Source organism: Rhagoletis pomonella, unplaced genomic scaffold, assembly GCF_013731165.1.
Source record: "Rhagoletis pomonella isolate Grant_MI unplaced genomic scaffold, Rhpom_1.0 Rhpom_scaffold_02226, whole genome shotgun sequence".
In the NCBI taxonomy this organism is placed as follows: Eukaryota; Metazoa; Arthropoda; class Insecta; order Diptera; family Tephritidae; genus Rhagoletis; species Rhagoletis pomonella.
In genome coordinates this window covers 18,239-31,183 of record NW_023460780.1, presented here as the reverse complement: position 1 = coordinate 31,183, position 12,945 = coordinate 18,239, and the positions used below count along the sequence as shown (strand labels likewise).

General features: G+C 36.4%; 1 protein-coding gene across 1 annotated transcript; it reads right to left on the bottom strand.

Moving 5' to 3' along the window:
* Window positions 1-7,683: 7,683 nt before the first annotated feature.
* LOC118753224 (28S ribosomal protein S10, mitochondrial-like) lies at window positions 7,684-9,585 on the bottom strand. The gene is made up of 4 exons (XM_036488101.1): window positions 9,475-9,585; window positions 9,144-9,415; window positions 8,617-9,061; window positions 7,684-8,346 (listed from the first exon to the last, which is right to left on the bottom strand). Exons 1-3 carry the CDS (start codon window positions 9,481-9,483, stop codon window positions 8,800-8,802), a joined length of 543 nt encoding a protein of 180 aa, XP_036343994.1. The 5' UTR covers window positions 9,484-9,585; the 3' UTR covers window positions 7,684-8,346; window positions 8,617-8,799.
* Between the last annotated feature and the right edge of the window lie 3,360 nt (window positions 9,586-12,945).

Below are 12,945 nucleotides of genomic sequence, written 5' to 3'. Positions count from 1 at the left end.
TTTTCATTTTTAATCTCAAGCAACAACAATTTCGAACAATTTCAACATTTTATTTTCACTTTTATATGATTTTAAAATGTTGGCAAACTTCAAAAAAAAATCATGGCCGACAAATTGAGAGAACGGTTCTACCTTGCTATGTTTTTATCATGGGTTTATATATAAAAATATATATACATATTAAAATTTTATAAAAAAAGTAAGTAAAATATACTGTGCATGATTGTAAAAGTCATCATCAGGGAACGGATTTTATGGGAATTGCCTTTTTTCTGCTAAAGAGATGTTCGATTAAGAACGACCACGATTTAGTTTTCCCTGTCCTTGGCCAGATATATGTACATAAATCTGGGTCGTCCCGGTTCGTAGATCCGACTGTCATGGGAACGGGCCAAGGTTGTTTCTCCTACGGGTTGACATCGAAAAGACAGAGTAATAAAAGTCGCAAAACTGAGCTTTCCACAGAACTCGTATTACTGTTATCAGATATTTTAAATTTTTCGCAGAGCACGTTTTTATGACCAAACGTGCCTATGTATCTACACCTTTTCAAACAATATTTCAGAAAAACACAAATGTATTTCAGAAAAACTCAAATGTATTTCAGAAAAGAGCAATGTATTTCACAAAAAGCGAAATGAAAATCAGAAAAAACACAATTTTTTTACAGAAGAGGCCAAATCAAGGCACATTAAACAGGTAGTATCAGTAGAGCAAAAACAACATTTGCGTGTATTTTGTTGTTGCTTCTGGTATCGAAAGTGTCAACAACTGTTCTAAATTTTTTCTTCTAAATCAAAGCGTGCCAAAAAAAAATTATAAAAATAAAAAATTGAAATTGGAAAAAATAAAAATTGATGCAACTTTCTTTCCTAGTAAATTTGTTTGCTTCTCGAAGCATTGATCCATCCTTTGCAAGGCCCAGTAATCAGCGGTCGTGCTGCCGAGTTGGGCGAACGTTCCAAAAGCTGCTATTCATGTATGCTGCTATGTTTTGTATGGAAAAAGGTTTCACAAGCAAATGGATTTTACAACTTATAATTTTCGTGAGAAAAAATTAAAAATATTTGACATTTTCGAGACCAAATAATTTGAAAATAAATCAAATCAGCTGCTCTACTGATACTACCTGTTCAATGTACCTTGGGCCAAATGATTTTCAGTAAAACACAAATGTACGTCAAAAAATGGCAAATGTATTTCAGAAAAATATTTTTAACTTGGAAAACCTCCGAGTGTATTTCTCACAATTCGTCGTTTGTCTTCGTAGCGTATGGACGTGTGAGAAGTTGCAGCGGAATTTTGGAAGTGTTGCTGAAGAGTGGTGGCAGTTATCAATTTATCTGGTGTTCGACGCATAATATTAGTTTGATTTTATTAAAGTTATAGTTGCTGATTAAAGTTGTTAAATACTATATAGGCACATTATTGTACACCTGAGTAGAGGTGTGTGAGCTCAAATTGTCGTTTTATATCGGGTGAGTGCTTTTTCTGTGGCTGAAAATTTTCTAAATTATAAGTAGCGGTTGTTTCATACACAAAATGGCGGACGCCTCGGCGTCGCCGAGTGATGCCATCATGGCCGGCGTGTCTTATGGACCAACGCCTGCTATTATGGGTAAAACGCAAAGACTAGAAAAAAAGGGAGACCTGCTCCAATTAATGCCAAAAAGAAGAAAGATAGTGGCATGCAAAATGCGAATTCCTTACTAGAAAACTTCTCTGATTCTAGCGATGATATTAATTTTGTGCAAAATGAGCCTGAAATTCCGCTGAGTGGCACGCTCGTGAAGCGTGGTACGTACAAGTTAGTTCAAACTAATCCCAGTGAAAATTGTGATACTGTGTCAGGTACAGTTATGACCAAAATTGTTTTTTGCGAGAGTGACGGTGAAGGTAAGGGGACTTGTGCCAGTGATGAGGGGGCGCATATGGAAATAGGCGACCAGGGCAAAATTAATGGAGATGAGGGGGTTTACTTAATTTCCGGCAATTGAAAAAATAGGACTGAAAAGAATAAGACGGGTGCGACAAATGTGAAGAGTAGTGACTGCTCTGCGTTTCCCGATGGAAATGCTGTGACTAGCCTTAGACAAGTTGTTGATGATGGTTTTCGGACTGAGCATACGGCATGGAACACAGGTGGGGTACAGGTGATGTCAAATGAGCGTGGAGTTAAAGGCGCTGTTTCCAAAAATCTGAATATAGAGTCTTCAAAAACTGGTGATAGTGCTGGTAATGATAGTGGGTACAGTCAATTATATCAAGTTGGCTATAGGGGGGAAGCTATTGTACTCATGGACACTTCCAAAAGTGTTAATTTTGAGAACAAAAGGTTGAAGAATGGACTTTTTTTATTTGATAAAATTCGGAAATTTAATTTAGAAGGGATGGACAACATCCTAGCCGTTGGAAGGTCCTTGTACAAGGTATTTTTCAACTCGATCGAAAATGCAAACAAGAGTGTTAGTAACAGCAAATTAAAAGAAATGGGTATTCGGGTATTTATACCGAGAAGTTTTATGGAGACGTATGGAGTAATACGACAAGTGCTATTGGATTTTCAAGAGGATGAGATTTTTAACAACATGCAATCCAATATAAAAGTTAAGTCCATTTCTCGCATCACGAGGCGTGATCCGGACAATAAAGATAGATTTTTACCTACATTTTCTATCAAGATTGGGTTTGAGGGTAATGCGATCCCTGAAACTATTAAGATTTTTTGCGTGAACTTTAAGGTGTGCCACTTTTTCCCCAGGGCAAAACAGTGCTTCAACTGCGGGAGGTTAGGCCACACCAAATTATCTTGTAGAGCCAAAAACCGATGTATCATTTGTGGTAAAGACGAAAGGTGTGTAGGAAAGTGTACTGGAAGTGAGACTAAATGTATTTTGTGCGGTGGGGATGATCATGTGTCTGTCAACAAGAATAAGTGCCCAAGTTGGGAAAAAGAGAAAAATGTAATTGAGATTATGACGATAAAGAAGATGTCGAAGCGCGAGGTCTATGACTCTTATGGGGATACACTATCCAATAACAGATTTTCTATTTTAGAAGATTATGGTACAAATTTTCCCGTATTAGGTGGGAATGGTGGAAATATACAAGATAATGAGGTTATAGTTAATAGGACTCTGACTAAGAAGAGGTATAATCAGGTGACAAAAATGAATGTGAGGCAGGAAAGGGTAGTAAATAGTAAAAGCAAAAGTACTGAGATAAAAGGAGGTAGTAAACCGGTTTTTGAAAATACTAAGTGGGAGAGAACATCGGAGATTGAAAAGCTGTTAAATATGTTAGTTGAAAAGTTTAATATTCAAGCTGATGAACCTATATTAAAGGTTTTGAGTCTTTTGGTTAAAGAAAATGTGAATGACAGACTTAAAGTAAGTTCAATCAATGATGGCAGTAAAGAACTTAATTGTCAGAGCCTGAAGGCGAATCGTAGCTATATTGAATATTTTATTGAGCACAACAGTATTGATATTGTTGTTCTCCAGGAAGTGTTTTCCTTGGGGGATATTAAAGAAGGTTACAAGTTAATAGACTTTAATTTAGTTATTAAGAATCGTCCCGATGGATATGGAGGAGTTGCTATAGGGGGTAGGAAGAATATAAAGTTGCAGCGTGTAGGGTTCAATACAGTACATGACATAATAGTGGTTAAAACTACAAATCTTGATAGAAATCTGTTGATTGTTTCAGCATATTTTCCGCCTGGAACGAATAGGTTTCTTTTGGATTATGAGATGAGCAAATTGTTATTGTTTTTGGATGGTAAAGAAGAGGTTCTGCTGCTTGGTGATTTTAATGCCAAAATGCGGGACTGGGGGTGTAATAAAGACGATCCTAAGGGTAGAGTGCTCAAAAATGCTACTATGAAGGCTGGGCTGGTATGTTTAAATAATGGCAGTCCGACTTTTGTGGTAAATAGGGTGACTCAGCAGGGTCTATCTGTGCTGGATCTATCTTTCACAAATATTTCTGGAGGGTTAAAATGGGAATGTAATCTGGGATATGTTGGGGGAAGCCATCATAGGCCTATTGTTATTGAAGTAGAAAATGTAGCTAAAAGGCCCAATATGTTTTTGCAAAAGAGAAAACTTGATTCTGCTCTTGCGGGTTGTGTTGTTAGTGGGGGACTGGATAGTATTGTAAATGCAGTACAAAATGAGATTAAGAATGCGTCAATTGATTTAAATTCTCTCAAAAGATCCCCTAAGGCTTGGTGGAATGAGGAGCTAAAAAAGCGTTTTAGGCTGGTTTTGGCGGCAAGGAAAAAAGCTGCTTTAACGAACTGTGTTCAGGATTTTGAAAAACTCCGACAATTAGAGGAGGTGTGGAAGAAAGAGGTAAAAGAGGCCAAAAGTAATAGTTACAAATCTAGAATAATGCAATTGAATGAATGTCCAAACTCTGGTGATGCTTGGAGATTTGTTAATCAAGTTAAAGGAGGTAGATATGGTACTAAGTGGATTAGTGAGGATAATGGTAGATATCTCACCCATCTTAAGAATCAGGTGGATCAGCAGGGTGGCAACAGTGGTTGGCGAGTATTAAGTGGACCCAGTATGGTTAATGAAAGAGATGAGGTAGTTAGTTTCTTGGTTGAGGATCTGGATGTAGTGTTAAAACGTAAAAAGAAATCTGCTGGTGGAGCTGACAAAATTACGTTTGATATGGTCAATAAACTGCCATATGAAACGAAATTATGTCTTGTGAGAGAGTTAGAATCTTGTTTCAATAGTAACATTGTAAAAGAGGAGTGGAGAACGATTAAGATTGTTCCGATTCCAAAAGCCAATAAATATTTAAGTGATTTCAGGAATTTTAGGCCGATTTCATTACTTTCCGTTGTGGTGAAATGTCTGAACATGTTAATTAAGGATAGATTGAATAATTGGGTTGAAAGTAACAATATCTTACCATGCAATAGCTTTGCGTATCGCAAAGGGAAGTCGGCCTCGATGTGCCTAAATGAATGCTTGCATTGGGCTGGTAGGCTTAAACAAGGGAAAAAGAAAGTGTTTATGTGTGTATTAGATATATCTGATGCTTATAATTGTGTTGATATCTCACTGCTGGGGGAGATTCTGGCTGGGTTTAGGGTGGAAAATAAGATTCGTAACTGGGTGGTAAATTTCTTTTCCAGGAGGGTTTTGGTTTTGGGAAAAGATAGGGTGGAGGTTTCAAATGGTCTTCCTCAAGGTAGCTGCTTATCGCCACTGTTGTTTAACCTATATACTGCAAGTTTGCACTGCTTGGGTGATGATAACATAAAAGTCTTTCAGTTTGCTGATGATTTTGCGCTATTATGTAGCGGGAACAGTTATTGTGAGGCAATTGATAGGTTAAATTTTAAGTTAAATGAAATTAGAACCATGCTTAATAGCTTAAATCTGAATATTAATGTCAGTAAAACTAAATTTCTATTAATGAATTCAACTAGTAATAAGACTTTTTCGCTTAGACTGGATGGGACGGAAGTGCAGCAGGTAAAGAGTATTAAATGGTTGGGTAGGACCATTTGTGCTAATGCGTCAATAAGTAATCATGTGGATAAGGTAAAAAGCGCTGCAAGCTCAGGCAAAAATCTGATTAAGAAGCTTACGACTATTAAGGGGGGGTTGGAACCCAAAGTGGCTATCAACTTCTATAAAGCCTTTATTAGAAGTAAAGCTGAATATGCCAACACGACTTATGCTAATGCTCCTCGAGGGTTTAATAAGAAACTGCAGGGTGTTTCAAATGATACGCTAAGGAGGTGTCTAGGGCTTCCACTAAGTTCTCCTATTCATGCGAGATTTGCATTGGCTGGTGAGCTGCCGCCTCTTTAAAGGGCGGAATGGCTTGTGGCCAAGGAATTAGGCAAGCAATGGCTTGTGAATGAAGAACTGAGGAAAGATTTGATGGGCGAGAGCTCTGTTAAATCGAGCTACAGTTTTATTTATTCCAAGTTTCGACATCTATTTAACAAAATTAATGTAAATGTTACTTTTAGTAGACATACTAATTTTCAGGTGGAGAGTTCTTCTTTGGGAAGGTCCAAGTGTGAGTTTAGTAAAGAGCAACTAAATAGCATATTCAGATATAAATTTAGCAAATGGGCTGAGGAAGGGTGTTATCTGTTGGCTACGGATGCATCAGTTGTGAATAATGTTGTAGGTTTGGCTTTTTATGACCCTCAGGAGAAAATTTCGGAAATGTTTAAGCTGGATGGGAAATATTCATCCACGTTTGGAGAGTTAGTGGCGATTAGACAAGCAGTTTGCTTTTTACTTAAAAAAAACATAAATAGGTGGGTCATAGTCACGGATAGCCTAGCGGCGGTACGGTTGATAGGAAAGAAGGCTTCTACAAATTTTATAGTTGCGTCCATTCACAATATGATTTCTAAGTCAAATTGCGTCAGTGCCATGTTGGTGTGGGTGCCTAGTCATGTAGGTATTGGAGTTAATGCAAAAGCGGATCATTTTGCAAGGGCTGCAGTTAGTGAGGGATTACCCATCGAAATGGATCTCACCTTGGGGGAGGCTGTATGTAAAATTCAAAGTGCTATTTGGACTGAGTGGGAAATGGAGTTTAGAGAAATTAGTTGTACTAAAGGTAGTTTTTTTTGCGGGTAATATCAGTGATATCAAAAGGCGTCCTTGGTTTACTGACAAAAAAATGTAATTTTGGTGTTCATGATATCAAATTAGTTAACAGGTTGATGATGGGGCACACATACGGTAGGACGTTTTTAAGCAAATTTCTAAGAGGTGTAAATGATTTATGTGATGTATGTGGAATCAGAGAGACTAGTGATCACCTTTTTTTTCAGTGTAAATTTTCAGCCGCTAGAAGCACGTATACCTTTTTTAACAATTGTAATAATTTAAAAGATTTTTTTAATAATTCTAATTTGTATCTTTTTAGTGAGCTAATACACTTTCTACACAAGGTAAAGCTGAACAAAGTCCTTTAAGGTTAATGAGATTGAAATATAAATTAATAATAATAAGTATAGTAATATATTTGTACATATAGTTATGTATATTAGAAGAGTAGAGTTTGGAAAAAAAAAAAAAAAAAAAAAAGATAAAATTTCGAGTAATTGAATTTCGTAGTTGTGATATTTATTGCAAAAGACTGTTCATCAAATGATTGTATTGCATTTGTATGGCTGTGATTCGCACCCTTGTAGTGCTTACTAAAGTACAATTCGAGTACAAATTTAAAAAAAAAATATATATATATAAATAAATTAAATTATAAGAATAATAGTAATTAAGAATGGAGTCAATGTATTCTGTTTAAAAAAAAAAAAAGTAGATTACTAATTTTTTTGGGTGTAATTCCAAATCTCTGAAGTGCCTAAATTGCTTTGTGAGGTCAGTTTAAGTTACTTAGAGTTAGTTGATTATTTTACGTTTTTACTTCTAATATTGTCATTGTGTAATTCTTTGCGTCTTAGTTTTTCTGTTTCAAGTTGTAAGCCACCACTCTTGGTCTTCGTGGGATCTTCCCTTCGCTGGACCTGCCTGTGTGGATATACGCTTACGACAAAGACGAACTAGAACTTGCTAAAGTTGTTTGGACAACCTGGCCCCTGAGGTTAATAAGATACCTGGCCAACGTTTTAATGTCTGACGACATTGCTTATTAAAAAAAAGGAGTGTATTTCTGCTTGATTTTCAGAAGAGGTGGGTTTGGGAGCAACGTAATTTGCGATTTATTGTTGTTCAGCGAAAATGCACCAACTATGCTGGACTTGAGCAAGTAGTGGGCACCCACCCTCTTGCGCCTGGGCCATACTCGTCGATGCTGAACCCCTTGAGAATGTTTGGGCTAAGGTAAATAATTATGCTAAAACTAATAAGAGCGTTCAATCAACGGATGGGCCGAGAGGGGTAAAAAGGCGACTGAAGTACATGGATCAAATAATAAAGCAAGGGAAACTACATATATCTATTGCGATTGTGCTCGTGCATCAAGCCAAAGCATCAGTCTCTTTATTTCTAAATTATAATTGATGGTAATGTCCAATATGCGCAACCACGGTTAAATACTTAGTTGGAATTTAGTTTCGAAAATAAGACACTTCTCCAACCATCTTACCTCAATAGTCCGCGACATAACACAATGTTTAGATGTGGAAGAGACTGATGCTCTGGCTTGATGAATTTCTGAACACACCCTGGGCCTATTCTGGAATACATAGAGCTTCTCTGAAATACACTTGCCCTTTTCTGAAATACATTTGAGTTTTTCTGAAATGCATTTAAATAAATAAAAATTAAAAAAATCTCCATATAAATAAGGCGCACACTAATGTACTTTCATATGCTGCATAGATGGTAAGACTGCTTTTACACAGTTCAAGTATTGAATTCAATTCTGCTCGCATGTGGAAGAGAGGGGTTGAGAAGAAAAGGGACGAGTACGCATGCGTCTGTACCGTCAAGTCGTTTCAACTTTCTTGCTTTGCTTTTGGCATTTTCGTTGCTTTTCATTTAAAGAACCAAAAACTTGAATTCAACAGAATTGAAACGTGTAAAAGCAAATAGAAAACACAAAAGCGAATGAGCAAGAATTGCTTTCAAGTACTTGAATCATGTAAATTGGGTGTAATTTTTATATGTAGAAAATAATGTCGTCCAGGTTTTTACAAAACTAATTTTTAACTAACGAAAGCAGTGTTTTGGTTGTTGTTGTTGTTGTTGTAGCGGCCACATGTTATGGTTGTTTAATATATTCGCTTACATCATAACATTTTAGCATAAATAAAAACTTGGAAGCACACTTTGAAGTCACTTATGATTGGACTTCACTTGGTGGCTGTCTCAAGTGTTCCGGCATTTCTTGTATTTCGGTTTTCGTAGCATTTAAAGCAACACCTTCGGGTAGATTACGTTCAATATACTCTAGAAAAGTGTCTAACGTTGAGCCGGTCAATTTGTGGAAATTCAGGTATCGGAAGTATGTGCGGACTTCGTATTGAACGCGATGCTTCTTATAAATGTGCACCGATTTCAGAAGAGTCAAGCGGTCATGGTGTGCCTTGCGCTCAGCCCAGCTGGAAATTTAAAAATGAACTAGCACCATGAATATACAAAATATGTACATACATAGCACATTAGAAATGTACAAATACCTACCATTTTCCCACTTCAATGTCCAAGTGATTTGCTGCCGTCGTTGTAAACCACGCATAGCTTTTCAACACCGCCGGATCAATTCCTCGTAATTCAATTTCCAGTTTACTAAATAATTTATCCTTTTCAGCAGCTATTTCATTGATAGACGCTGGTGCAATGGTTGCTAGTCCTTCACCAGTGGTGGCTGCCACATCAGTACTATACAAAGCTGTAGTCAGGCGTGACAGAGGTAGGCCAGCAGAGACGCGTTGTGTTAACAAATTTCGGACAGCCTGCGAATGTAGAAGTGTTAAATATTTACCAATTTTACTACTAAGATTAAAGAACTTACCGATATCATGTTCCTGAAAAATTTTGTTTGTGTTTTCGATAGAGGTTATGCAAGCTAAACAGCTGACATGCATTGTTGTATTTCCGTTTTTGTCGGATGCACCCAACCAGTGTTGAAGGACTTAAAAATAAAAAAGGTAGAACAACCAAATAAAAAAGCTAAAAAAAGCTATATGGTCCGAAATAAGGATAAAAATAGGCCATGCTTTGGAACACCTAAAGAATACTGACCTTTGAGCTAGAGAAAAAAAAGTGGGCGTGGTCCGCCCCCTTTTCCGGATTTTAACGGCATATTTTGTTTTTTGGTGCAAATTGACAGGGACGGCGATAGGGGGTTAAACGTGGAATTTTCAACATTTTCAAAAGCTTATATTTCAAAAACTATTGAACCGATTTTCTAAATATGGACCCTGTTGAAAAGGTTATTGAAGGGCCTTTCATTCGATATATATATCTATGTATATAATGTATACACATTGCGAGAAAAGTTAAAAAAGGAAATTATGGCATTTTTTAATATATGTTTTTCTTTAAAAAAATACGTAATTAACTATATTAACAGATATGTTTATCAGAAAGAGCACAAAAATATCGTTAATTTGATATATGACTTGTAGCAAAAAATTCTTCTGGACATCATATTTGATGAAATATATATAAAAATATAGTTTTATATGAAAAGCGCCGCAGGCGAAAATTTGGAATAAAAAATCACGCGATAGAAAATCTTACTCTCTTTAGTTTTTACGAAAATTTAATTAAAATTTAAAAAATACTAAAGAAATTGTATATACAAACCATTTTTTTAACCACCTTATTTGTTATAAGATTGAGTTGTAGAATTAAATGGATAATTAATCAAGCTACGCTATCCACAGTATTTTTGCGTAGAATTCCTTTCTGCGTAGGCGGCCTTCGGCATAGAATTCTTCTTTCTGTGTTGCCAAATAAAAGGGGCTGAAAATCTTTTGCAGAGAACATTTAACAATACTGTTGTTTTATTGCACTGCTGACAGTTGTACTTAAACCTAACTATATAATATTATACGCCAAATTAAAGGTATTTTGATGGTCTTTCCAAAAAACATATTTGTTAATTAGTTAATTACGTTTTTTTTTACGAAAAACATACTTTTTATAAAAAAAATTGTTATAATTTCGTTTTTTTTACTTTTTCTCAGAATATTACCTTTCCAACTGTGTCCATATTTTGAAAATCGGTTCAATAGTTTTCAAAATATAAGCTTTTGAAAATGTTGGAAATTCCACGTTTAGCCCCACCTAGCGTCGCCCCTGTCACAAAAAAAAAGTTTACCATTAAACTCAGCAGAAATTGGTGCACCACGTCCACGTTTTCTTTTTTCTCCAGCTCAAGGGTCGGTATTCTTTAGGTATGCCCAGGCTTTTCAACATTTCTGACATATGTTTGTACAAAGAGGTGGAACAAATATACCACCGAGCAAAAAATCATGAAAGCCTTGTGCAAACATTTTTGCGCACCACACCGTTTAATAAAACAAAAGAAGGTAAATTTATAAGAAAGGACAACTCTTTACTTTGAAAAAGTGCCGCGTCGATTTTGACCGTATCTGAAACGTTTGCAACAGGAATTAAGGCCCGTCCACATAAAACTTTGGTGTTGGCTGACTATACATGAATTCAAATGCAGCCGTCCACATAGCCAAAATTCGCCAACGCTCACGCCAACACAAACCAAAAAAATGGCCAACTCTCATCTTTTCGCGTGCGTTGCTCGTCAGCTGTTGCAAATCACGGTGCAGCGAACAAAGGTGGCGCCGTCAGTGGTACCGCTACTTTGGTTTTGCCGATTTTGACAGTTGTGGTAACTTGTAAATAAACCTTTGTTTACAAATCAACGAAAGAGAAAGTTTAATTATAAGTGAAAAATCAGTTTGAATCGTGTTAATTTGCAATTTGTGAGTGATTTTTGAGTTGAAGACTGCGTATACAATGAATACAATGAAGTGCTGTGTGTTAAATTGCGACAACCGTCAAGATGCAAGAAGCGTAGATGCAAGTGTAGCGCTGGGACGAATCGTTGCATTTTGTGTACATAGGGCACGGCAAAGCCGTTCCCGAAATGTTTCTCTATTATTTATTACCAGCATTTCCTCACAATGATTTGGTTTTTGCTCCACGCAGCCTCCATTAGCAAGTTAACTAATCAGTCCCGCAGAGACGCTGCTGCAGTTTTCTGCAGCAGCCTTAATTGCAAAGCAATGGAGGGTACTAAAACGTTTGCTGAAGCAGCCTCAATTGCAAAGCAATGAAGTGCACCACAATGTTCACTGTTCTCTAATAGATTAGGTGAAAAATGCAATATTTTCGCATTTAGCAAAATTAAAACACGTTTTTCGCAGTAAAGTGAACTGCTTTGGCTGTTTCAACTCGTTCTTCTTTTCGCTCTATTCTTTGTTTACTTGTGGTACACAAATGTCAACGCCCAGGACGGCGCAATCTTGTATTCTATCATTCTTGGTTGCAAATAAATAAAATTGTGTGAAATATTTTCTCTTTTTAATCAAGTTCGGGCAAGAAATATCGTTTTTAATCGTTTTATCGATACCTTCTTAGTATCGAAATAAAAGTACTTGTATCGAATAGATTTGAGGAATTTCCATATCTTTCGGTCATATTTTTTCTATGGAAAATAATTGCTTCGTTTTTAAGAAAAATAATTGCTTTAAGCAATGGCACCGCCAAAATCTAAAGTGGGGATATATTTTTACAAAGTGCAAGCAATGCTTTGTAGCCGTAACGTTTTGTGGGAACCTTTCAAAGGTTTAATATTTTGTCTAAGTAATCGTATTTCTACTAATGTTACTAATAATCAAATAAACATATCGATACCTCAACTGAAAATGTACTGAAAATATTTGAGATAGGGCGTTTTGAATCGGTATGTGAGATAGGGCGTTTTTGTACCGGATTCTGAAAGAGGGTGGTCTTGTAAAGTTTTCTGATATAAGGCGTTTTTCAATCAAATTCTGGAATAGGGTGCTTTTGAAAAGTTTTCTCAGATAGGGCATTTTCAAACTGGCTGCTGAGATAGGTCGATCTGCCACTCAGGTGTCGCAAAAGGTATGTCACAGATAACGCCTGAAAATTACTTTCGCTTTGTTGCATATAAAATGATGAAAAGTTATCGATATAAGTAGGTATCGATACATTCGCTTCCCTCATATAAGTAGTATCGAAATAGCGCTTTGAGTAATCTCATTTGAGTAGGTATCGATACTTTGATGGTATCGGAACGTCCCTAACAGGAATTTGTCTCCGTTTTGACCAAGGCGAATTTATACAAGGTGGTGTTACTGGCGAATTTAGATTACAACAACGAAAACCACATGTATTTTGTATGGAGGGTGTTATGTCAAATCTCAATTCGCTCCAAAATTCGTGTTTACATGAATTTTGTTTTTGCTTTTGATGTGTGTGTTGTCAAATCAGT